General features: G+C 40.3%; 2 protein-coding genes across 2 annotated transcripts; one reads left to right on the forward strand and one right to left on the reverse strand.

Annotated features, from left to right (window-relative positions):
- Positions 1 to 1,743: 1,743 nt before the first annotated feature.
- LOC145223033 (uncharacterized) lies at positions 1,744 to 14,729 on the forward strand. Its single transcript, XM_080089326.1, has 12 exons — positions 1,744 to 1,876; positions 2,387 to 2,675; positions 4,966 to 5,087; positions 5,270 to 5,318; positions 5,446 to 5,595; positions 5,894 to 6,076; positions 6,766 to 6,948; positions 7,602 to 7,701; positions 9,048 to 9,160; positions 9,576 to 9,719; positions 11,950 to 12,127; positions 12,726 to 14,729. Exons 2-12 carry the CDS (start codon positions 2,421 to 2,423, stop codon positions 13,865 to 13,867), a joined length of 2,619 nt encoding a protein of 872 aa, XP_079945452.1. The 5' UTR covers positions 1,744 to 1,876; positions 2,387 to 2,420; the 3' UTR covers positions 13,868 to 14,729.
- Positions 14,730 to 14,796: 67 nt separating this feature from the next.
- On the reverse strand, positions 14,797 to 25,661 carry LOC145223032 (uncharacterized). The gene is made up of 17 exons (XM_080089325.1): positions 25,531 to 25,661; positions 24,468 to 24,655; positions 22,831 to 23,077; positions 22,426 to 22,617; positions 20,846 to 20,994; positions 20,659 to 20,768; positions 20,387 to 20,511; positions 20,206 to 20,306; positions 19,541 to 20,066; positions 19,149 to 19,342; positions 18,578 to 18,789; positions 18,034 to 18,190; positions 17,876 to 17,959; positions 17,612 to 17,705; positions 17,255 to 17,537; positions 15,838 to 16,956; positions 14,797 to 15,580 (listed from the first exon to the last, which is right to left on the reverse strand). The coding sequence occupies exons 1-17, from the start codon at positions 25,603 to 25,605 to the stop codon at positions 15,075 to 15,077; spliced, it is 4,362 nt and encodes a 1,453-aa protein (XP_079945451.1). The 5' UTR covers positions 25,606 to 25,661; the 3' UTR covers positions 14,797 to 15,074.
- Positions 25,662 to 27,219: the final 1,558 nt, after the last annotated feature.

Here is a 27,219-nt window from a genome sequence, read left to right on the forward strand (position 1 = left end):
TTCAGACAAAAATGACATTTTACGAAGTTTTGTCCAATGTCCATTTGCAAGTGTTGTAAGACTCAATTCCTAACTTGACTCGAGTCGTTTTATTTAAAAGACTATACGTGCTTTAAGACGACATAACCTGACTCGAAGTCTTAAACTGTTCACCATGAAGTTGTCATCTGTCATGGATTCGAAAAAAAACTCCGTTGAACTAAATACATTTGCTTCAGTGCCTTGTCAATAACGTTTTTTATCCAAACTTGCTTTAATAAAGCACCGAGAATTTATCCCAAAGTTCTTTTTTCCACTTTAATTTTGCCATGTCACATTACTCGGTTAAAAACCTCTGTTGTCTTGAAAAGTTTAACACCTGAAATCAAACCTCACAACATCTTTTAAGGCTTGAGTTGTTCGACTGATAAGACTGGTTGTTCAACATTGCCAGTAGTATCAGGGAATCTTGCCCCATTTGGTTATGTGATCTCAACCGTCTGACTTAAATTCAAACGTGTCAACAACTGATCCATGTTGTATTTACAAACAACTGTGGGCAATTGTATCAAAACATGTTTTTGCTCAATTTCCCACCAAAATTCATCTGTAGCTGCAATCTCGAAACACGTCACAAAAGTATGGTGAAATATTACTACGAAACAATTATAGAAATTATTTAAAATGTGTCTAAAATTCAATGTTCATAACAGGGCTGCCACTCCTTGGGATTTTTCCCAAGATCTTGGGATTTTAGTGCTAAGCTTGGAATCTTGGGAAAAACGTTTTAAACCTCGGGATTTTTTGAAATTATCAGTTTAATACGTATAAGATTCAATTATTACTATTGTTGCAAACAAAAATGATCCTTTTGCAAAAATCGTCTTTTTATTTAACGATTTGCATAACAGTGCTTCATCAATTTTGTGTTCCAAGCTGTGTAAGTTGATTGAAATTTCCTGTCAAAACTGGTAAGTTAGGCCAGTACTACAGGCTTTTCGATGTATCATGTAGCCTACCAGTTAAAAAATGGAGACAAAAAATATTTTTTCTTTTGTTTTTTTCTTGTATATCTTAACGTCTTTTGAAAGGTACGTGATGGCTGGGACGTGGTGGTGTACCTTATGTTGCCTGCGCCAGCTAGGATTTAAACTGTTCTTTTGCCATTTTTTGGTTATCTTGGGATTTTTGGACAAACCTTGGGATTTTTTGTGAGGGAAGCTTGGGATATCTTAAAATTCTCAGTGGCAGCCCTGGTTCATAACACAAGACTTCGCCAACACTTACAGACATATACCGATAGGACAGACACAAACAATTAGACTGGCCTTCAGAAATCGAGTCACTTTGAAAGGACTAATTGCCGCAAAATTTATTTTTGTTGGTTAATAAACATTTAGATTCGGAGCAATTTTCAGTTTAATTATATATTTCCATATTTGTTTAAGCTTAAAAAGAAATTACTCTTGGCCCCATCCACTGGTGGAATTCAAATTTTATGTCAGCCGGTTCTGTCACAAAAGTCCTATTTTTCAGCCGTTTCTGTTACAAAAAATCCTTTGACAGTAACCAGTAATGCTAACCGGTACGCTGATCTCATAAAATTTCGTGATACGGTTCTATAGAACCGGTGCGAACCGGCTGAATCCCACCACTGGCCCCATCACATTTTCTACTTTATACAAAATATGATGTTTGTGACCAATTTCGTACCAGCCGCAAGACGGTGCTGTTGCATAGATTCTTTACTTGCTGAGTGTATGGCTGTGTGTCCACTCCTGGCCCAGTTCATGCTGCAAAAAATTGCTGAAGTGCTGAGAGTTAAAGACCCGCGGCCGCAGGCAAGCGCAGGCCGCAGGTAGACGGCGTGTGGTTTGTGAAGTCTGATTTGTACAAGGTACATTGTATGTTATGAAAAGAATATGCTATGTTTTCTTCATTGAGTATGCAAGTTGCCAGATTGTTCAGTATAGTAAATACACACACAGTGCAATTTTTAGGATATGGTTTGAATTATTGACAGAACATTTTAAATTCACCAAGATTTCCAACACTACACTGTTGTCGTAGTTAATGCAGGAATTCTAGACCGACCAAACATAAGACTGTTATAACTTTATGCTTTTTAGTTGTAATGGAAATTGTGTGTATATTTTCTACTTTATAATAACTATTATCAAAGTATTGTTTGAATGTAAAATTTCAGGTCTGGAATGTTTGCATGTACTTAAATATATTATAAGTTAACATTTATTTGTAAATAGCACTTTTAATGTGTTATGTTAATATCGATTGTATTGGTAATGCTAGCGCTTCAAGCATCAATCTAATAAAAGTCCGCAAAAAATTGCAATGTATTTTTACCAGTGAACAACTAAAAAATCCTCTTAACAAACCATATGTTTAGACGAAATATGAAGCATTAATTTTGTGTACTGTGGATGTTGTTGGATGTTAAACACATGAAAGGGATGACAAATGCCTATCAAGATAACGGACAGGGTAGTCCTCCCCAGGTCACCATGCGATCATCGCTTGGTTCCAATTCCAACAAAATGCAATCTGCATCTGATCGGAGAAGAAGCCTAAATGTCTCTCATTTTAATGCTGTCCAAGCTGCTGTTTCTCAGTTAGCTCGCATAGATGATTTCGATCTTGAAGAATTAGGTTATGGATTCTTTTCTGATGTGTTTAAGGTAATTTTTTGTGCAGTGATTACAAATATAAAGGTTTTTTGACAAAGTCAGTTGTGTTTACTACCAATTCAATTTGTTTTGTATTGTGTTTTACACATTTTTGTATGCTAACAATTTGTTGCATTTGCAAAAAAGCAAACTTGCTGTCAGAAATGAACTTTGCATTTCTCAGAATGTTCCTGCTGGCAAAAATACTACCACAGGACAAAAATATTTTAATGCTTAAAACATTGGATTTGCAAATGCAAGTTGTGTTTGTATTAGCGCTATAAGTATGACCTAGCAACACAATTTGCATACAACTTCCTATTTAAACATGCAGTTAAAATAAAGTACAAAATGTGAAATTTTATGGACTTATGCTTGTGGAAAAATGGAAACTCATGCAAGGTGTTTGATTATTAGCTCAACATTGCGTTACATTGATGACCAGCCATTATGTCGCACAGGGCCTGCATGTAATGAGGTACAAATAGGTCAATCGTCAGATTAATCAGCGAAACAGATTTTGCATCCGCTGGTTGTTCGCACTCGAACGTCGCATCAAATCACAAGCGAGTGTGCCCCGTGTTAGAGTGAACATAGAATTTAAGGTAGATGAAAGAACGGACGCTGATCAAACTCCCGGTTTTTCAGACCACCCACTCGAACGGAAATATCTACCAAAGCGCCATTGAGTACTACCTGATACTAGATGCGTTATGTTAAAGCCTAAAGGCCATAAACAACTTTTCAAAATGCGTCCGCGTGTGTGTATAGTATCCACGTGTACTGCACGCAATACTTACAAAAATTGACATTATTACGGTGATTGTTTTTGCGCGTCATTAGCATTTTTTGAATTTAAGTCGATTATTAATCCATGAGCATGGACATTGCGGTTGTATAGCGTGACCGGTACGAACTTGCGTAAACAAACATGCGTTTTCACGACAACACGTTGCTTTTACTGCAGAAGTGTTTGTTTACATTGGCGAGGACGATTGTGTCTGTTGGCACAAACAACTGACACGGACTTGTCTGACTACAATAGCATCTAAAAGTTGCGGTTTATGTTTTACTTAAAAAGTGTTTTTTAACCCCAACAACAAAATCAATCCACACTCGCTGCGTTATCCGTTTATTTGGCCAGTAGTATAGTCGCCGGAAACAATTTGCTAACGAAGCAAAACGGCCACAAATCAGCCATTGACTACAGATTTCACTTGTTACGTCTTTCTGTTTTGGCCCAACCATTGAATGTTCATCTCTGTTTTACTCTGTATATAAATCTGTAATACATCCGCATAGGTGCGTAAGGATACTGAGCATTGCGCGAACCGTATCCAAGCATTATGACATCACACAAACATAAAATACATAAAATTTCATTGGCTGAAATATGCTTGCTTGAACAACAGAATTTCTCAGGCTCTTTTTTGTCCGGGAATAACCTTGGCAAACGCAATGTAAATGTGTATTAATAAAGTTAACCCTACTGCAACAAAATTGTTTGTAAGTCATGGTGTGGTCGCAGAATAACTAAAGTTTTTTAAGAACATCTCTCCTATAGAGATACAGCACTTGTTAAAAAACTTTTTGTTGCACTGTGATCTGTGACAAATAATACCAAGTTGTGATCCAAAAACATGTACAGATAAAATAATATACTGTCTGGTTAGATTAAAATCTGTTTGAAGTTAAGCATATGGTGTGATTATTTTATACAAATATATGCAAGTTGTGAATAGTAAATACAGGCCAGATTCACTTCAGATAAATTTTGTCTTCGTTTCTTACAAACACAAGCATATGTGGTCACCAAGACTTTCGGTTTGCGTTTACGCAATATTTAACTATGTGTGCCAGTGCCTTTTCTCAGTCAACTAAGCAAACCTGAAATTGTGGTTTGAATGGCTGGATCAGGAGAGTAAATATTTTTTGTGGCTTACGCAAGAGAACATTATTGTTTCACTGTTGTCCCCTTTCCTAGTTTGTTTTACCCTCCTAGAAGTTTTACCCTCCTCCCCTTTCCTAGTTTGTTTTACCCTCCTTTACTTATGTCTAATGGTGGTTTCACAATCTAGTGTATTTATGGGTAAAACTCACTTTGTACAAGACAATTATTGCGTAACATGCTTACCTCTTGGTTGATTACAGACATACTGTTTTGCCCTTCAGTGCAATATGTATAACACACAAGGAATTGATTAGTGGCCATTAAGGCTATTAGCTGTGTCAAATAGGGACTTTGCATTAGCAGTAGTCAATTGTTTTCTTGAGGATGTGACCTATGTTTTGTTTTTATTAGGTGACACATAAACAAACTGGCAAAGTGATGGTACTTAAAAGAAACAAGGAAACCAATTCGAAAATGAACATTCTGCGAGAAGTTCAACTGATGAACAGACTTTCCCATCCCAACATTCTCAAGTAAAACCCAGTTTCATTGATTGCTAAAGAGGCAATTATTGATTTTTTTGATAACCTTCCAATCTTGAAGCTGTTGGTTGTCCAGCCTTGCGATTTACAAGTTTGCTACCTCCTACATGCTACACATATATATATGTTACAAGTTTTTGAAATTTCAAAACCCTGTTTACTTTTAATTTCAGGTTTAAAGGTGTTTGTGTACATGAGGGACAATTGCATGGACTCACTGAGGTAAAAACTGACCATATACAATACATATTCTGTCAAACTTCATAAGTTTAGTTTTATGACTGTGTTAATGCATTTAAATAGACAATAAACAAATTGCATTTTTGTCAAAAACATCTTATTTTTACAGTTTATCAATGGAGGAGATCTTGAAAAACTGGTTACAAAGAAAAACATACGCTTATCTTGGAAACAACGGATACAAATTGCTCATGATATTTCACAAGGCATGAAATACCTACATGCGATTGGAATTTTTCACAGGGACCTCAGTGCAAAGGTGCGTTGAATGGCTTCAAAATTAATTTGTAAGACCAGGAAATGTATTTTTCTCTTACATTCTGCTATGCTTGGCACTGGGTAGCAATTCAATTTGCCTTGACAGAAAATGTGAACCAAAATTTGGCCTTTACATTGTCACAAGAATTTGTGCTTACCATTAATCCATATTTTGAAATATTTTTGACTGATCAAAAGTGTCATATTAATGCATATATAGGTTTGGTTGTGAAAGAGGTAATATAATAAAGTTGAATTTAAATAGTGGAATTACTATAACACATTTTTGATTATTTCAGAACTGTTTGGTAAGCATTTCCACTGACAATAATGGCAAGAAGAAATACAAGGCAGTTGTGGCAGACCTTGGGTTAGCTGAAAAAATTCCAACGTGCACTGAGGACGAGAAGCGGTTTGCAATGGTGGGAACTCCATACATCATGGCACCCGAGGTTATACATGGACGGCCTTACAATGAAAAAGTAAGATTTACAAGCTGGTGTACATGGAATGTGCCTCACATCCAATAAAGATGTTTGAACTTTACCTTCATATGACATTTAATTCATTGAAGCAAATATTGCAATAAATGGAAACTTAAGTCAGCATGTTCAGTGTAAAATTATAAATAATTGGTTTACAACATCAGCAACAAAATAGGGTCTAAAGCAGTCTTTTTGTTGTTATTTTCCACTGTATAAAATTCATGCAAATATGCATCAGTATCACAACGTGCTATGACTTTTAAAAGCCTGACTGATTTAGTGCAGTGACTTAATCTTCTGTCATTGAACCAACTTGTCATTGCATGAAATTTATACCCTGTCAATATTGTCAAGTTAATTCTGGTGCTTGATCCCATGCTGTAAAATGCTGTGCATTGTATGACTTATCATGGTGGGAAACGACAAAGGTGTTAGGTGGTACAAACTTTCTGATTGGTTGCTTTATGAAAAGCAACAGTGTTTTTCCAACTACAATGCCACAAGAGGAAAACATGCCTTCCTGAACCATGGCATGTTTGTTATCACACTATACAAACAATAAACAAAATGATTGCACAATTTGTAAGGCACTACCCTTTGGACACAACATAATTTCATTAATAACCCAGACAATGTCAAGATGACAACAGCACAATACTAATTGCATTATGTTCATGTTTTTCTAGGCAGACATATTTTCCTATGGTCTTATACTTTGCCAGTTAATGGCTCTGGTCTCATGTGACCCAGAGGAACTTCCTCGAAGCTATGATTTTGGCTTGGCAATAGACACCTTTCAGCGTTTGTTGACATCCAATGAGACAACACCACCTAATGAACTCCTGCAACTAGCCTATGACTGTTGTCAGGTAATCAATTTGAAATAGCTTACAGTATCCAGGCAAAGCTTTTTGGTGGATCAAAAGTTGTGTGTCAATAGAATGTGGATATGTCTGCCAGGCAGCTTTGATGAAATTCCCACTGAAGTTTTATTATGTTGACTCAATCAATGTGTTTCAGCATTGTTATACGGCTTAACATACACCTGACAAAGTGTGTTTGCATTACAAACACATAAAACTTGATCTGTTCTCATTTAGCCAATATATAATGGTCCTCAAAAGGTATATTGGTAGATGACAGGTCATTTTTTGTAAATGTCCATTTAGATAACATTAATTTATTTTTAAGTGAGTTGTAAAAAAATTATGTTCCCATTAACTCATATGCATTGATCTATTACAAATCTGTATTTAGCTTGCTTAAAATAGGGCAATAATGGTAGCAGATAAAGGCATGTCATTTCCTAGTTTGATTTGTTTACTATTTATAGAAGGCTCAGGCAACCTTTTTTTACATTATTACCATTCAATCATTTTGTGTGTTTATATATTACATGTGGCCTTGTCATGTAGTTCTTGCCTATTTAACAATCGCTAGGTATTATTTAAAATGAATATATTTTTAAAGAATTCATCTGATACAGCCATTTACAAGTAAACATTGATGATTTTGTATCTAGCTGGAACCAAAAGCACGCCCAACTTTCTCCAAAATTGTTGCCTGTTTGGAAGCCATCCTCACTGCCCTGAAAAAGAAGAAAAGGGCTTCTTCGTTTCGAGGTGTGTGAAGTTATTTGTAAGGAATGCGCAAATGTTTTTTTAAGTATGATCGCGAACAGACTTGATTGTGTTTGAATTCCAGACGTTGTGGCTGTGTTCGCTGCCTTCTCGCCCTGTCTACCCGTAAAGGCCGATTAAAAACAGACCCGTGGGTGTGCTTACGACTTAGCAACACTGCGACCGGATAAGCTTACGTCCCGGGCGTAAAATTACGCAACAGTGCCATAGTGTTCAATGCGTTTCGTGTAGAATTGATCAATAGAGTAACGGTCGCCGTAATTGCTTTTGTTTTAGTACCGGGCGACATTTAACGTCCTTCTATTTTGACGCGACCTTTGCTGTTTAGTGCGCAAAGGCGTGCAGGTTATGCGTCAAATGTATCGAACGTCCACCAGTCATGTCATTGCTTGCTCGTCACAACGACGCTAAGCGGTTAAGTTTCGGCCGCCACTCGATTTACATGCAACTATGCACATGTGTACCAACGTTGCGATTGATTACTTCTGGCTCCCGCTTCTATTGTCGGCCCTTGCGCGTTGTTCCAGCAAGTGCTGGTTGAGGTTAATCACGATCTTCCTTCCTGTTTTGGGCGCCTTTGGGCAAAGCTTTGGTGAAAGCAAACTTCTCTTGTTGCACCTAGCGCTAGACGTCCTGCCTTGCCATTGCCAGCTGCACCCTGTACCCCGATCGTGCGCTATCGTCACGTTTTTACGTGTTTCGTTAACTCTTGCAATGTTGACATTTGCTAAGCATCCCGACGTGCGAGACGTTTTGGTTACAGCAAGACCCTGGCGACAACCTTTGATATTAAAACCGCATTCGATGTGCATTTGCGTGCATGAAAATAGTCTGGGCCCACAGTGTCGCATGCCGGAAGTTTATGCTACTACGTCTTCGTTTTGCGTTACTGGTGTGAATGGTAAACCAGATATCTGTAACTCTATCACATGTAAGCTACCAAATCGATTTGTAAACAACTCTTCTAATTCCGATGGCAAAATGTTTTAAGCAGATGAGCTACAAACTATTTTCAGCTGAAACCAAACTTATTTGTACAGACCATCCCGTATGAAAATATTTCCAACTACACATAACAATCAGCTGTTGGGATATTCGTAATGTTTGTGTTTCTCAATGCGCTGTGACGAGGTTCGGGTATTGTTGTGTTGTGCGATATATAAAGGGATTTTGCGACAAGACGCTTATTAACGTGCCATTTTCAACCACGCACCGTTGGAATTTTTACTGCTAGCAGTTAACTACGGGAACACAATAGCTGAAGTCAACGCCAGGTCACCTCGCTAGCAAAGTTTAGTCAGTCAGATAAACTTTTTTTATCTTTTCAGTTGACGACAGCGCCAGAAGTCGTTATTCGGCTTCCACCACCCGAAGTTCGCAACCCTCAGCAAACAATGGGAATTCGACAGTATCTCCATCCAAACCTCCTATGTCACCTAGAGTAAGTGTATCCTGCAATATAAAATACGTGATCACATATAGTTACAGACCATTATAAGTGCTGGTCGATATTCCTCGTACAGGTTTGAGACATGTGTTTTTATGTCTAGAACTACATATGTTTAAGCTGCAGACATATGTTTGTTGTTTGTTTTTATAAATGCATATGTTTGTTTTTATAAATGTCCCGAATTGGTTTGCGATATCATTGTTCACGTTGTTAGAACTGCACATGTTAATATATGAATTGCCTTCTTGCTTTCGTGAGCATGCATCGAATGTTTACTGCTGTAAAACCCCCCACCCAGCCCCTGTAGTGACACATACTCGGGCGACCCGTCCAATCTCCCGGGTTGCATCACAACCCCACGCGACCTCGATCAGTCACTGACCCATGGTTTATCCACCTATCACAGGGTCGCCGCCCGTCGTCCACTTCTCGTCTTTCTCGAAGTTTCTCCGACATATCACGTGAGCTGTTAACGCATGCCGCAAACATGGCTTGCTCAGCAAACGATGATGACGAATCAAGCTTCACAAATCCTTTCTCCACACTGGAGGTGAGTTGTATGATACATTGTATGCTCTATGCATTACATAAAATACATGTTAAATGACCATGTACCTTTAATGTTTTACATGTGTTGCATCACCATTGGTTTATTTGTCAAATAAATTGTGTGGTCATTTTTATCACCAATCAAGCAACGTAAAGTGTAATCTGTTGCACAGCCTTTAATTTCTCGGCGAACTTGCTATCGGACCATGTACGCAGCATGTGTAAAGATTAGAGCGCCCTGTCGGCGTTTAACCTCGACCAACAGTATTGATTGCTTATTGCAAATACACATGGCCAACAGTGGATGCTTCTCGAAAATGTTAAATGAGGTCCTATATGTTTCATGCATCGAACGCCTTCAATTATGTGGTTTGTTGTTTGATAAGGGACAATAACCGATACGTTTAACTCCCATACTCGATGACGTCACTTAATGTACATCCTGACTTGCAGTTAGGTATAACGTGGTTAGCCTATCAACGACCTGCACATATCACATACCACAACATGTATATTCCACAAATGGAAGCGTTTCCGCTAGTCTTCCGCTAATATATAGAGTCCAGTGATGTCACAACTACGTTTCGAATGTTAATACATTGTCGCTGGTAATTTAGTGCTGTGACGCGACATGTGTAGTGCTTACTAATCGGTGTTGCATTTTTTGTGCGAAACGTAGGGGTAATGTACAATAGGGAATGACGTAATTTTACCGCTTTGTTTTTTGTGCGTAATAGTTTCGCTTTATTCTGATAGAAAGTGTTTAGACGGTGATCGTTAAAATTCAAGGCTGCTGTAAGCCCGAAAGAGAAAGCAAACAGTCAAACACAATATTTCTGTTTCTGTTATTGCTTCCCATGTAAAACTCGAAGGAAATATGTTTCATACGCATACACTGGTTTGAAGCGGCACTCTTGCATGTACAAGGAAAAGCACCGTACAGCTTGTAAGCAAGTCGCCAACCGAATATTTTAACAAACCCTGCTGCCGTTTTCGGTTTCTGTTACAAGTGGTAATACCGTGTACCACTAAGTTTTATATATGTTCCAGCCCTTGCCTGTACCATTTACTACAGTGCAAAAGGTCACCCCATGTTGACAATAGCCGACCGATCGCGTTATACAGCTGTGTTGTAGTTAAAAATTTAACTAACATCTGTTGAGTGCCGGTTTTCCCACCGATGTTTACAAAGTAGGGATTGAGACAACAAGACAAGGTCACTTAACTGTGACGACCGCGGCCCCGCTAGGCTTTGATACACAACTTCACTAGACTCGGTTATTATATGCATTTTACCGTGAATAAGAACATGGTTTTGTGTAAAATAAGTAAAAATATACTGTGGTGACCGACGGATCTGTCTTCACTCATCAAATACCCAAAATTACTCAATAAAAGCGGCAGACGATAAGTGTCAGTGTTATTTTCCATGATTCTATTTGAATAAGACAGAAACTGACGATCTAAATAGGAGGAATTAAAATTTCTGTTTCGAAAATAAAAGATTGGACTATTACTGATCGTCTTCCGCTCTTATTGAGTAAGTTTGGGGAGATAGTTTTATGCGAACAATGTTTTATCTGCGAAATCTGCCTCCGGTACATTGCAAGTGCGTGAAACGCTGTGGTAAGCCAAGATACAGTTACCTTACTGTTGTGACCTTTCGGTACGAATAGAGCTTCCTTTGATGGCATTTGATGAAAAATGAGGCAAATTATAATGCCGACGCTGTCAGTTTTTGCAAATGTCCTGTGGTGGGTAATCAGTATGTGTGTTATTTATAGCACTGAGCTTTCCTCCGTTACAAAGCACTTATATATACAGACAGCGATGGTTGGGCGGTGAACCACCAACGTGTACTGCGTGACAAGCAACGTCTGAGATCGATTAATGAACTCGTGTGTTACACGGAAAACACTACGTATTTATAATATTTTAATCAGTCGGTACAAGGATACCACAAATATGCACAACTAGTAAAGCATTTTCACATTCTCGTTTGACTTGGGTCATTATATGACCTGTGTTTGTGCTTCACATTTATTTAGTTTTTCTTGCACATTTGGTTTCTGACCCAAGGGCAGTGAACTTTAGTTGAATTTAAGCTGAAGTGGTTAATGTTTGCCTAAAAGTTTTGTCACAAATGTGTAGGTTTAAATTGGAATCATTTTTGAACAGCAATACAAAATATTAGTTGTTGGATTACTAATCGTATGTGTAATCTTTTGCAGCATCTGGAAGGCGGCAATGCGAAGTTGACGGACGAACCGAGTCTCGCTCTTCTCGAAATGACCTTTGACATCGCAACAACCGACTACAGAAAAACATCATGGGTGGAAGAGACTGATGGTCCAAGCAGCAGCAGCAGAGGGTTGAAAAAACGGCAACCACGCCCCAAATCAGTTTTCGGTGAGTTTTTTTTCGATCAGAAAATGTTTACAGTTTATTCGACGTGATGTGTTGAAGTGTCAAGAGGGGGTGAAAAGTGCTCGATTCGACACTAAACGTTAATTGACGCTCGTTTATTTACGGATTTGTTTAACTCCTAACGTCACGCATGTCAGGATTTGCCAAATTTGTTTACTAAGTTTGTCAAAAACTTGCTGGTCATAGTAAAGTCTTCGTGCCACGATAGCCGGAAACAAAAGTTATATTGGTAATTGGTTGGTATATAGATGGCCTTTTAGGACCAATGCGTTGTGATGCATCAAATTGCTGTAGCGACCTTTGGGCGTGGATACCGTCTTGGCCACGGCAGTTAAGCTTAAAACGGTCCCGCATATTGTGGAGCTATATTTGCTGCTTGGTAACCACAAACCAGCATGGGCTGGTAAATGTTCCATTGCAAACATGTCATCATAATTGGTTTGAGTTTATGAAAATGTTCTCACAATTGTGAATTTTTATGTCACATTTCTTTCTGTGCTGATTTTTGTCGCTGCATTGTTTGAGAGAGTATCATACTTTTCTAAACCATATTTTCATTAATGAAACTATTTTATCGCAGCTTCATTTAACGAACCGATGAACAACAACCCAGGAGTCCCATCCCCACCAACAACCCTCAACATCTCCTCCCCGGCGCACAGTATACGTCATCGCTCATCGGACAGTATCATGTCCAGTCCCCGTTCACACTGCAGCACTCCCGACGGCATGCACCAATCCGACGAGTACAGGCTTGCCTTGCACCGAGCTATGATTCTCTCGCCGCGTGGAAACAATCTCGCTTCGTGGTGGTGCGCACGTAAAAGGGCTGAAGGTGATTCTGGGACCGCCAAAGAGCGTCAGTCACTGGCTTCGGTCATTTCCGTATTGTCGCGCAATGTTGCGCATGTGCGTCGTAGCATCAGTCTCCCCGACGTGTCTCGCATCAGCACACTATTTAAAACCCACGAGCCTGGTAGTCTAGAAAATTCGCTGACCGCTGCTGATAGAAAACCCCGCTCCCGTACTGGAGATGAAGTCTTCTACGGTAGTTCATCGCAGGAATTTAGTTTGTCCGGCGCGAACTCAATAAAGACGGAGTTCAATCGCCCATCACCTAAACTGATTGTAAGCGACCACGACTCTTGCGGCAGTGGCAGTACGGGTCATCACGTGACATTTGCGCCACAGGAGGAAGCGAAAATCTTCTTTCCCCAAGAAGAGGAAACGGAACGTCTTCCAATCGTACAAGAGGGTGATTCGGACTTACTTGATGCCAATGCTCAATCCATTTCTTCTTCCTCATCAGGATGCTCTTCCAGTGGGCTCTTGGTTTGCTCCGCCGAAGTGTCCCAGCTTCGGCGCAGAGACTCGAACGACCGTGGCCGACGTCACGAACCGATGGTTGCTCCGTCAGTTGTCAATCATTCGTGCTTGCGCCGAGAGTCCAGTGATCGCACTCACAGCTCAAAGTCAAAGAACCGAGATTCTGGATATGAAGAGGACCATCACGTTCATCAACCAACATCTCCTGTTTTGGAGAGCGGCAATGAACACGTGGTGTGGAGCATCCAAGAGAACGAGAATGCCTCGTCAACTGCGGGGGATTGTTGTGCCGAAATCCCGTACTCGAGCTGCAGCGGAGCCGTTACCGACTGGAACAGTAATGAAAACCATTTCCACCCTTCCAAGCACAAGCTGCGTTCGGACGCAGTTCTTTGAGCAATCGTTAAATCGCCACGTCCATATTAAAACGTCTATGCAATATACAGCGAAAAGAAGCCACGACCACCATTCATGAAGCCTTTGAAAGTCGACGGCACTTTAGAGATTCTGTCCGGCAGAGGGCAGCAGAAATGCATTCCGCGAATGTATATGTTTTGTAAATTCTTTGGATTTTTGTTCACCATGATTTATGTATCTTGCACATAGGCTAAAATGCACACGCACAAAAGCATTGATGTACATACACCTCATTGCGAACGTTCATGTAAAAATTGCAGTACTGTGTTTTTTTGACCGCACGTCTTTGCGACAAAATATGTGTTTTGTAAAACCTATCTGAAGCCTTCGTGTTTGTATTCTAGCGAGAAATGTTGTCTTTATTTGTCTGGTATTATTTCTCAATGCTGTTTGGGTAAAAGTTATATTATGTTCCGACATGACATACTATGTTCAGTATTTGCGGAAAACTTTAGATTTTTTTGTACAATTCTTCTCACTCTACTTTACTACCGTTTACGTCATCAAGTAGTGACATTTAGGCCACCTTTTGCGCTCACTGTATTACAAGTCTAACAAACGCAATATTACCGTTAACATCCCGAGTTGAAACTGTTATAGCATTATTACCACGTGGTGGATTTTGCTCCACAACGTCACAACTATTGACCAAAATTTCTTCAACGTGTCGTTTAGCTGTGGGGGCATTTTTTGACGCACCCAAGCCGATGTACACACTCTCGCCCGAGGTTCTTGCCTTTATTTCTCCACAGTTTTCTATGTGTTGCGTTATAATTTTACGTTTACAAATCATTTAATTATGTTCCACAGATCGGGCGAAAATAAATGCGACGCCACCATTGTTGAGCTGATCCACTGTGCTGACCATCTTAATTAGATAGAGTATTGTGTAGTATACAGAAAGAAACTTTAGGGAAATCTAGTTAAAGGTTTAATATCGCTTGTGTAAATCATGTATAACATACTACGCAAGCAAAAATCACAGTGCAATTATAAAGTAACAAAAATATTTCCGTCACTTAAAATTAAACCAATTTGTTGAAAAGTATGTAGTAAAATGAAAATTTTCTAAGTAACTGTTCCACTGCCGTACGTATAAATATTCACTGAATCTCCTGACACAGAGAAAAGGAGCCCGTTCTCAGTCCAATGAGACGTTTTGCATTCAATGGGTAATAGCCAGTCATCACTTCACGGCTGGTGGAATGTTGACGGTAACCTTGGTAACGCCCCTAACATCCACATCTTCTTCCACTATCTTGCCACCCGCATCATCAGTATCATCCTCGGTCCCTATTTTATCGAGATGACTTTCGGACAAACTTCTGCGATCCGCTAATGGAAGGGGAGCACCGTTTTCCGTATCTTCTACGTTCTCGGAAGACTGTTTACTCTTCTCATCAGGATCGTTTTCGAAAGTCACCAAACCATCATCGGGTTTATCGGTTTGCAACACACTTTTTGACAAGTTTTGGTTTTCAGCGACATCTTGTGGTGGCGAAGACGGCGGTTGAATTTCGTGGATAGGATTTTCAGGTAAACGCTCATTTGCATCTGGACGGATGTCGATCATATTTACTGCGCCGGTATCCAACTCCATTCGGTTTTGGATATTATCTGACTGTGGTGGGTCAGTTTCATGTGTCGTGTCGACAGCAGTATTATTATCACCATTTGTTGCCATGCTGGGCGCTGCGAAAAATAGCATATTGTAGGATAGGTGCACATTTTTGATCTTGTGCCGAATTTGGACCAAAACATAATGGTCAACCCGTTGTAAAATCTGCCTAGTTGGTAAATTGTCCAAAAATACATTCTATGCATGTGAAATATATAATATTTATCATTTATCTCCAGACTAAATAAAATATGCATTTAAAAAAAAATCCTGTAATAAAACTCTAAAAGTCTTGGGCAGACGTTATTGTGTGGACGAATATGTTACGTACCGATTTCGTCTTTAGGTTCCATTTCCGCAGGATTGCATTGGGTTCCAAAATCAGCCATGTCGTTGGACTTTTTTGCCGATGACGCTCTCTGTTCTTTATCGTTAGTAGTCTGTAAAAGTTCTGATTGACCTTGTTGACCATTTGTCAATGGTATATCGCCGGTATCCGCGTTCTGCTCCTTAATTTCTTCTTGCTTCACAGAATCGACGTCTGTATCGTTTAAGTATGCGTCATCGTAGTCGTGAGTGCTGTTTGCTGCGGTTGGTATGGTAACCACCGAGTGAAGGGAAGCACTGTCTGCAATGCGCTCTCCTGAGATTGCAGAATGAGCTCTGGAACGACTTCCGTCACTTCGACGACCAGCTGACTTCACATTTCGTTTTGCCCCGTTATTGACCACCTGCACCTCTTCATACGTCATAATATTTGATTGTTGCGGTGATGTAGCGCCTGAACCATTACCAGGCTTCTTAAGAATTCCCAAATCACGGTAAATATTATGAATGTTTTTGTCCAGATTTAGTCGGACGGGGTCGCCGTGCAAACCTAGATGGACACTCCCACCGTTGGACTTGGCTTGGTGTACAGGTGGCGCAGAAATCTCACCTGCTATTGCAAGACCAGAGCGCCGTCCAGCGTGAGCGGAAAAACTGGTGTAGTTAGGCTTGCTTTTGGTGCTTCCACCTCCCGCTGGTGCAGTTTGCGGTTTGATGCCTCCCTGGTGATCCGGAAATATTTTACCGGAAGTCCCACCCAAACTCTTCACTACAACACCGTTAGTTTTGCCGGAATGCAAACCTTTGTACTTGTTACTTCGTTCTGTCCTCGATGTTAGCTCTCGCATGTAACTGTCGTAGATTTTATTGCGCTTCTCCGCCTTCGCTGAAGAGGGTCGTTGAGGCGGAATGTGCAGAGAGTGAGATATCTGAATAAAGCCAGTGCGCGTTGGGAACTCGACGAGTTTGTTGATGTTGTCCACTCCAGTGAGACCGACCGGAGTTGCTGTTTTAAAAGATTTCGTCGTGCTGCCAAATCGGGATTGGCCAGCCTTTCCGGTTTGCGTGCGCCCGGTCAGCGGTGAACCGTGAAAGCCTCGGTTCGGGGGGTGTTGTGGCAAATCTGTCAACGCAGAAAAGTTCACAGCATATATTTTATTTGTTACAACTTTTAAACGCATCGTATTCCAGTTTTAGTTTGTGCTAGGTTACTGCGCATACGATAACAGCACACATGCGAAAAAAGGTTTATTAAATCAACACGTCATGCCAATGATCTACGGTGACTTTTACAAAGCTCGTTAATCTTTTTAAAATACTTTTCCAACATTGAATTAGGGCAACTTTCGGTGTGCGTGGATATTGTCGTGGTTTTAGATGTTACCCAACACAGAAATTAATGGTAAAAAATGAAGACTCACCATTGGCTATTTGCATTGGATAGTTTCTTGGTGATGAACCATTGGAACGTGGAAGAGTCGACGCTGACTTGGAACCGTGTCGAAAGTTTCCTGCCCGGCTTCGATTCTCGTAAGAAGACGGAAGTCGGTCGTCTTGTAGCAAACTCCTTGCGTCCGAGCTGCTGAGCTTACTGCTGGTCGGTGGCACTTTCGGTGTTTTGGGCGTGTTTGCTGGCACGCCGAATTTCGTTCCAGTGCCTAACGGTGCGTAGTTGGCCAATTCAAAAATTTCTTCCATGCGAATCTGTGACGGTCAGTTAGTTTGTAGGGTTTTGTAGCTACGAACCATGTGACTTTATTGTGCCGAGCAATACTTACGGGTGAAACTGGGCTTGGTGGATTGGGTCCGTTTATAACGTTGTAGTTTTCATCCAGATCTGTTAAGTTTAAACCGCTGACGGGAACCGACGATCTAAAAAACCCATTATCATGTAAGCTTTCTTATACTATCTGGAATAAAAGCACGGCTTAGGTTTACAGCCGTAATCATAGAATGCAATCACAAGACCTCGTTATCTAACAAACTGTACCACAGCGAAGTAATCAGCTTTCAAAAATTAACCATCGTTTACCACAACCTACTTAGGGACGGAAGGGCGAATATCCACAGTAGTTATAGGTGAGCTCGACTTCATCGGTAAGCTGTTCAGGGTTACGCTTTTGGTTCTGTAAGCACAAACATTTGTCAACTGCCTTGTGTTCCAGCCACCGCAGCGGCAAATGAAACCCGCCTATCAAACCTATTCTGATGCTGTTGCTGATTCGAAGTAGATCGGTTGGCTTCTGATCGTTCGTCGACAGATCCCAGTAGCTTTGGATGGACGTGTCCGGTCAACTTCATGCTTTTCGCCGCTTCCTGACGCATCGCTTCAAGCTCTTCTCTGCTCACGTCGTCATCTACAAACCACCCACAACAACTATTTGGTTAAACCGCCGCTTGAAGTACTGGAATGTGATGCTTATTTCTTTGCAACCGTCGCGTAGCAAGTTCCATCTGTTACAGTCACGACTTTTGCTATCTGACCATGTTTGGATGAAAGACGTGAATTACAAAGCTATAGCTATTCATTGTAGTTTTATTTCGCTTGGGTTTGACCTAATTATGGGTCACGACGCATCCAACATAAAGGGTAAATTTCCATGTATATGAATATAGTCCAATCAGCACCCAAGCTATCATACAATAGAACTATGTACCGCGACCAAGTGAATAATCTGCTGTACAGTTTATGATACGTACATTTATACACAGAACACGTCCTACAACATAATACAACAACATACGTTTCCCTTCTGTCCCCTCGACATGATCCGCTTCGCTTGCAACCTGCTTGCCCGGCAGTGAATCTTGCGTGACTCGAAGTAGTTGCGAGAGTTCGAGACTTCCCGTTTCGTTCGCGGCCAATCGACTTCTCTTTGTGAGCGATTGTGCTGTGAACGGTCGCCCGGGAAAGGCGCCATCATGTGAACCGTTTGCCGCACTAGTGGTCCGCGACCTGCACACAGCGTTGCGGTATAAGATGGTAAACATAGCTCAAAGGACGTTCTCTACTGTAAAAATGATTAATTAACAGCACACTGACTTAAACCAGCACCATCCAGTCAAAAAGAAAGTAATGTGAAATAAAGACGTGGACATGTTGTTTCGTATAAGCATTCTATCAAAGCTATTTGATTTTTAGCAAACAAAACTATTAAAAAAGATTCGAGTTCATTAACTATTTTACATGAATGGAAACATTTGATTACAGTCAACAACGTGTTTTGGGCACATTACTTTCTCTCTTCAAAGTCAACGTCGCGTTGTATTGTGTGCGAACGGACACAAAGCGCAAGTAACAACAGACAGACGTACTTGGCTGATCTCGGCGGCGTTGTTATAGTCGATTCGCATCCTTTTGATGGAGCGGTGAGATCAAGATCTTTGTCGACCCGAGACATTGTCGAGTGGGGTCGGTAACCGCTGTTTGTAAGATGGACGAAACCGACAGGAAGTTGATCGTAAGACAGAAGTTTATGAAACACCACGGGCAAGGAGTCGTTTTCACCCTGTTGTAAGTAAAGTATGTTAAACGCTTTGCGTGGTTCTATCCCAACAACAGATTTTTTACACGGTGTGATAATGAAAAAATGCCAAATGTGAAACTTCGCACACATTGTAATAAAAGTACTCCAGCAGCATGTGTATTAAAGCTGCTGATTGCAATAACCTGTTGAAAACTTACAACATTGATGAGGTTTACTTACCAAGTTACTTATGGTACCATTTTTCGCTTTGGTTTCAATCACCCTTGCGTCGTTTTGTTTTAGTTGCTCATCCCACGACAGAGGAAAAACTGTACCATCTGCAATCTCCGCAACACGTTTCGACTTTTTGCGCTGTAAATCTTCCCTCATCTTTCTCCACTTTTCCTTTGAAATCCAAAAGGATGGTGACGCTTCCTTCAGCAATTTCCAAACCGATTCGTCAGCCACAAGTTCCATGTCGCTGTTCTTGGCGTTCTTCACATTTCGAGCAATATCAGCTAACAAGGCTGAGAGATTGCCTGAACTCGTTGAGGTCGACGGCGAGTTTGCCACATACGGATTTTCGCCGTTCGCTACTCCGACGAAGCGAAGTAAAGTAAATTTACGGTCTTCCTCTTGGGGTGTGTCGGCATTTTCGGGTTTGTGGTCTTGCATTTTGTCATCGCTTCCCAACTCCGACTCCGCCTTTTCCTCCTCTACTGATTCTATAGAGTCTCCTTTTCCTGATGAACTGGCTTTGTCTTCTCTATAAATCAACATAATGTGGCGTAATATTTTAAACAACCATGACACATATACAGTAGTTATAACACAACTAGCAAAGTTTAGAGCAAAATTATATTTGTGAAAATCCCCTTTTATACAGCTTTATTAACAAATGTTACGTTTTCGCGTCACTTGTGAAGTCTGTTTGTTGATTTTCTTCGTCATCCCATGAAATGTCATCATTACCTGTTGCGGTTCCATTTTGAGATTTCTTGACAACCTGTCGTAATACAATTGTTGCTTACAGTTGTTGCAATTTTTAAACACGAATATCACAAAGACACGAAAATGTATATTCACCTTCATCGAGTCCGAAACAACATTTCCGTTGACACCGATTCTTATTCCTGCTTTAGACTGCAACTGATTGATTACTGTTTCACTAACTCGTGATTCAATGTTGTAGTAATCATCAGCATGTTTTTCTAGAAAATATACAAATTCTGTTTTCCAATGGCTCAAACCATATTCACCCATCCAGCCTTTCAACCAGTTTGTAAAATAGGAAAATATTAAAAAGTTGGTTAATATTTAACCTAATTTGCGTCTTAGCCTGTACATAAAGCAAACACCTGTGAACGATGTTAAGATCGGTTGTTGTTTGGACGGATCTTTGCCGGCAAAACTGTACCACTGAGATGAAGGTCCAAACTGAGGAGGGGCGCCTAGCTGTCGTTCAAACCTGGGTAGAGTTTATTGAGTTACTATAACAACGAAAACAATGCAATTATTCTTGTCAGCTTATGTGAAAAACTGTACCTGGGAGCCGACTTTTTCTCCTCTCGTGGAAGTGAATTAGCTGTTTCTTCCCAACCGGGAAGTTTGGAAGACTGGAAACCGTTCAAATCTCCGTTAAAGTATGATGGTGGTGTGGAGTCGGAAACAACCCACATATCTTTGCCAGTTACCTTTCACGACATTGCAACAAATTTAAATCTTTGCATAACTAGAAAGGTGGCTTTCTAATATACTTCCATTTTATATATTCTTTACGATATTTACCAATTTACTATACATCGTTTGATCTACACATATGCAAGCAAAAACAAATGGGTCCCCACACGCGTGTTTGTGCGGATTTACGGTAAACAAACATCCTGGTTATTTTTAGATTCTTAAGGAAAAACTTAAAAACAGTAAATAACTACAAAAAAACAGTAAATAAGAATGGGAAAAATACTTTTAATTTAATCTCATGCTTTGATCTTGATATTGTTGTTCAAGGTCAGTTTTTAAACACAATTTTCCAAAACTGAAAATGTGTTACACAATTATTACGTCACACATGCTCTGTGGCGCCCCCAGTGTTTGTTTCGTAACGGCGATGCTCGACGTGGCAGGTGAATGCACGTGGTAGTCGTGATTTGGTCGTTGTGCAAGACAGATGTAATTTTCCTGTCTGGATTTTATATGCCGGTTTTTATATTGCCAATAAAGATTGCAACAACTGTTAACTGCAGGTCCATATCGAACTGAAAAGGCGCGTTACAAATGTGCGTGATAACTTAATAAAACGACAAAGCATAGCTGCGCAAAAACAGCTGATTTCTAATCACCGACACGTCAAGCTGAGCACTCCCGCTGCATTCACCCGCCTTAATCGTAAACAAGTGAATTACCCCGTATGAGAGTTGAGACTTTTCAAACTGACAGTGTACACATATTATGGGCTGTTCTTTAGTCAGTACAGCCGTTTTAATTTTTTTCGTTTAGGGGGGCTGTGGGTGAACCGCTGGGTCGTTTGGGGTCACACTTCAGGAGGATCAAATTTGGATTAATGACTAACATCTGAGGAAATTTGAATAAATTTAAAGCACTCTTTCTTGACCAAATGCATTTAACAAACCAGCGTTAGACATAAACGATATTTTGGGGTTTAATGGGTGAAAATGGGTAACTCTTTTTTAAGGTACGAAATTCATTGAAATACCTTATATTGCACCAAAAAACAAAGCATATAACTCCTAAATGAAGTACTTTAGTCAGTACAGCCATTTTAAAAAATTTACGTTTTGGGTGCCTGTGGGTGAACCGCTGGGTCATTCGGGGTTAAACTTCAGGAGGATCAAATTTGGATTAATAACTAACATGTTTCTAAATTTTGTAAAAAATGAAGCACTCTTTCTTGACCAAACGCGTATAACAAACCAGCGTTAGACAGACAGAAAAAAAAGAAAAAAGGAAAAAAAAGAAAAAAGAACAAAAATACAGACAAAAACAATATGTGTCCCCTTCATAGAAGGTGACCTACAATAAATATATTCGCAGAAACAGGTAACGATTATAGTACTCTGAAACTTGAACTTTGGTACACATTTGCTAGCAAGCATACAACGTACCTTTACTGTTGCAAACGGTCCAGGCCTTCTATCCCATTTGCTTTCCTCTTCCACTGCTCGTGGTGAAGGTCTTCCATGGCTAGTTTGGGATCGTTTATGAGAATTCAATGAGCGGCAACCAAGACTGACTTTTCCAAAACCTGGAAGTGATGACGATGTGAACGGACGGGTTTTGTAAGTTGTGTTTCGTGTCTGCGAAAGAAACGTCTGTTGTGTTGAAATGGGCTATATTTAAACAAGCTCTTTTTAAACTAAGTAGGGTGTCCAACCGCACAATTACAATCAAATGTACAACTTGATTCGACACAAATATCAGACCCGAACAACTTTTATATAAAACTTAATTGTATAGCCGTTATTAGCATGTAATCAATTTTGAAACACAGTGATCCTAGTTTAGAAAACCTTGGGAGGAGTGTGTGTGAGAGGTTTGTTCACGATATCCATCATAACTTCGTCTCGCGCGTCACTTGGTCCAACATCAACTCCCGGTCGTGTGAACGCCATCTTAGTGACGGAGGTACTTGATGATGTCATTTGCGATTCGGGGCGCGGAATGTTTCGTCTTCGATTGACCTTCGTTGATTTTCCGACGTTTGTACTTGAGGTCAGAGGTCGACTTGTGGCAATACGTTTTCGTGACGGAGCTGACCTATGGTATGATATAAAGCAATTTGTTTAACTCTTTGGCTTGAGAAGTCATAAGATCACAATCAATTATTGAAATAGAAATTATAAACGTGCCAAGTTGTGTTTTTGAAACTTGGAGTCTCATCAGTAGACAAAAACCACAAATACAAGCTACTTTGAACGGGTTTTCGAAGTTTTCTTTGTGTCTTGTATGTCTGGAAAACTTCTGTTTCTAAATAAAAAAGGTTGTGCGGAAGCGACGAACATTTTAGCCCTTTATTCGAAAGCTTTTATCAGGCATTTTGTGATAAGAAACAGGCGTGAGTCGAAAGCGATTTTACCGTACACTGGTCAACAATTAACAATGGGTACGGGATATTCGGGGCAACTCGATAACCATAAACACATAGCACAGAAATGTAGGAGTAACATCCACAGCTAGTATAAATGGATAATCAATGTCACCAGATCAAGCTGATTGGACGGTCACAATAACCCGGTGTTGTTGCTTGTGAAATTGTATCCAACTATGCGCTTCTGTCGCTGGCCGGGTTACTCGCTTAGAATTACGTTTTTAAGATGTCGATATTGTTGACAGCGTCACACTACACCAAACGAAATCACTGACTCTGTTGCGAGTGTAAACGCGAAATAACAGCACTGAAATGTCGCTACGTTAGTGGGATAATTTCTTCTCCACATTTCCGTGCTCCTGGCATGTCGCCCCCTTGTTTGTCTGTCGTAAATTCATGTCCTATAGATAATTCATAAGTCGCACCTGCCTCAGCATATCCTGAAGATCTCGCTCCTCGGCGATTTTGAAAACTGTGTATGAGACAATGCAAATGTGTATTGTCAACCTTGTGTTACATAATTTACCGCACAATGCAACCTCGTTTCATAAAGCTGCGTTACAACATACAAAATGACAATTAGCGAAAGTTTGGAATGTGGTGGAGAGGGTCGGAAGGGCATAGCTTGCCATCTTGTCATCAAAGTGGGTCCGCAGCGCGTGCGCCGCCGCAAGTTCGAGAATGCTTGTGGTAATCGCACAGCCGTGGTTCTGGTGGCTCTGCGAGTTAGTACCAGCAGCAGGACAATGGCGGCAAGCAACAAAACAAACTTTGGAGTCCCGATCAAGTACTGTCCATTCACTGTGGGCTGGGCCGCCGAGGCGAGCGCTCACACAAAACACATCGAAGCGGATTTGTAAAAATAACACGGTCCACGGTCACCAAAGTTTCTCCCAAAATTCAATTCGTTTTGTTAGTGCCTAATATCGTAGTTAAGTATAATAAAATCCAATACTGCTATATTACGACAGGTCCTTACAAATTCTCGCAAATTTTAATGCTGCGCACAGTAAACATATCCTAACATGCTGATATAGGAGTAAAACAGAAACTAATCACCTTGTTCGCTGCGTTGACAGAACAATCCTCTCACGATCTTCGTCCAGTATCTGGTCGACGGTCTTTTGTCGTGACAGATTCGTGCGCTTGATTCCCAAGAGATTTATCTGGTCATGTATCACCGCTGACAGCGGCATTTCTGTTGGGTCTATAACCTCATATTTGGAGTCGATGTCCCCGAGAGATCTCTGTCAAAGGCACGAGTGACGTTACTGAGCACCAATAAACACTGAGGCTATATTAGCTCGTAAAACGACACAGAACAAACTTAAGAGTTCACAAATTAACGAGCTGGTTAAGCATGGCAACGATGCAAACACAGCAAGCAGAAAATCAATTTGGAGGGCAATTTCCTAGTGTATTGCTAGGTTACGGAAAACGACCGGTAACTTAACTTACACTAACTAGGGTATTATTGCACACCAGTCCGCCATTAACATTCGTTGTTTAATATTGTTGTTATTAATCACAACTGATTTAGTGCTTTTCCAGATACAATTTACAAGTGCAGTTTTTTTGTAACGCTTCTTCCTATGAGTGAACATTGTTTATCATCTATATAAGGCAGTTAAAAGTCACAAAACAGCATTCACTGTATTTCTCACTGCAGACAGAAATAGCACTTGGTACAGCTATAATCACCCAACTGCGTTTAAAGCTTCAGATCATAATATACTTGATGCCTGACATTTTGAAGCGTTTTAACCCGCAAATGTTACCGAACGGTTAATAGATGTACATGATTAAGTTCACTATCAGAAAACTGGTTTTATAAAACACACATAAAACCAATAAGTATTCATAATAATCCTGTTTCATTGACTTGAATCACGTAGCATAATATTTGTTTAGCTTGGAGCGTATACTACAACTCCTGTGAGTGTGGTTACTTTGTAAGAATTGGATGTATTCATTGTTGTTGACAACCATTGAGTACAAAATTAATCGATCTGTATCAGGCAAAGTCCGCACAATGACATGTTTCATTGAATCCATAAGAATGGTAAACATTCATAGAGCAGGCGACGTTTATTGAGTTTCTAAAATTGCCATGTATACTTACATGCTTCGACTTTTGTAGCACGAAAGAAGTGTGTGCATCCAAATATTCCAAGGCTGCGATGATTCTATCCGCCATTGCCAATATCTTTAAGGTTCTTATCTTTAACGATATATTTTTCTGTTGGTAGGTAGAAAGTAACAATAAATCCTACACAATGCACTTTAAAAATTGCAGTAAAACTGCAACAGACCAGACAGCAAACACTTTATTCCAGACTACGACCTACTTGTTACTGTACTACTCATTACCATCGAATCGTGAGAAACTTAACTTTTCCCATCGAAGTTTATTTAAACCCTTAAAGTGATATGAATCAGTCGCCTATAAGAGCAATCGTTGACACCGCAAAATTACCCCCAAACTGTATCTGAAGTACGGATAAAGAACACGATTGTAACTAGTCCGTCTGTCCGAGCAATTCTTCCAACCCTCAATCTTCCAACAACGAATGCATGGACACATAAATATTTTAAACGTTCGCAACCGAAAATTTCATTGATGGTCCTTGGCCATGTTTCTGCATACATCGTTACCTGTAAATCGTGATGCTGGTCCTACTAGCTTTAAACGCTGTATTTTGAGACAATATCTCTTTCTTCGCAAAGCAGTGAAGTGGTTTTGACGCACAACTAACCGGTCATTTACTGAAGTTGAAACGAGCGGCGCTTCTTGCTACTACGTTAGTTGACAAAGCACTTACTCAAAATCTCCACCCGCACTTGTGCCTGCAAAGTATTGCCGATTACTGCAATTTGCTACACTACAGACCTTGAGTTGAGCCCGAGGAGGGATTAAATTGGCGATTTGTAAACACCAACGTCGACTTGTGATTTGCAGTTCAAAACCTTAATATTGTTGGGGCGTAATTAAACCTCGCAGTAACAACAAACTTCTATACGATCAGCAAAAGAGGCAATTACTATGACAGAACTTCTTGTTTTGGTACACCAAAATGAGCAAGCAACTTTGAGGACACCAGCACAATGTGATGTACATGTTTACTGTCAACTTACCTACACCCTGACTTTCAGTATGGATGCTACTAAAGAACAGGATAGGTGCGAAACCAAAACCGCTAAACACATGAATCATCACATCTTGACAAACCACCGGTCATACACTCCAAACGCGTCGCGTCGCCCCCTGCTTTAACGAGAAACCAAAGCTGTTCCATTGTGCTACTTTTCTTGTAGGGTGGCTTTAGCCGCGATAAGACGCGTTGAACGTTGCCTAAAATGAAACACGAATCGCCGATGTGCCACTGTACCAGGCCTTTTCGTTTTCTACGACCGTCGACGTCAGTACACAAACTTGCCTTCAATACTTGGCCGATAATAATATGCTGGCGTGTGGAGACATGGAGTTCGTACAATATCCCAGTGACAGTCGATAACTCACAAATTTGCTTTTGGTAATACACATATAACCCACCCAAAGCCATTGTCATACATTCAGTCGTCGAGAGACTTTGGCAAACAATATACCTTACGATTATATGGATATTAATGTTGAATGAACTTGTTGAAATTTGTTGCCTTGGTTGTACTGCCTTACGTGATAAAATTTTATGTTTTGTGAACATTCAAGCAGTAAATTGCACAAAGTTGTTTGCCAGTTGTGCAGTAAAACACCTTATTTGGCGCTATATACTCCAATGGAGGTCGGGGTTTGACAACTATCGCTTTCTCA

Source organism: Phallusia mammillata, chromosome 4, assembly GCF_965637545.1.
Source record: "Phallusia mammillata chromosome 4, kaPhaMamm4.hap1.1, whole genome shotgun sequence".
In the NCBI taxonomy this organism is placed as follows: Eukaryota; Metazoa; Chordata; class Ascidiacea; order Phlebobranchia; family Ascidiidae; genus Phallusia; species Phallusia mammillata.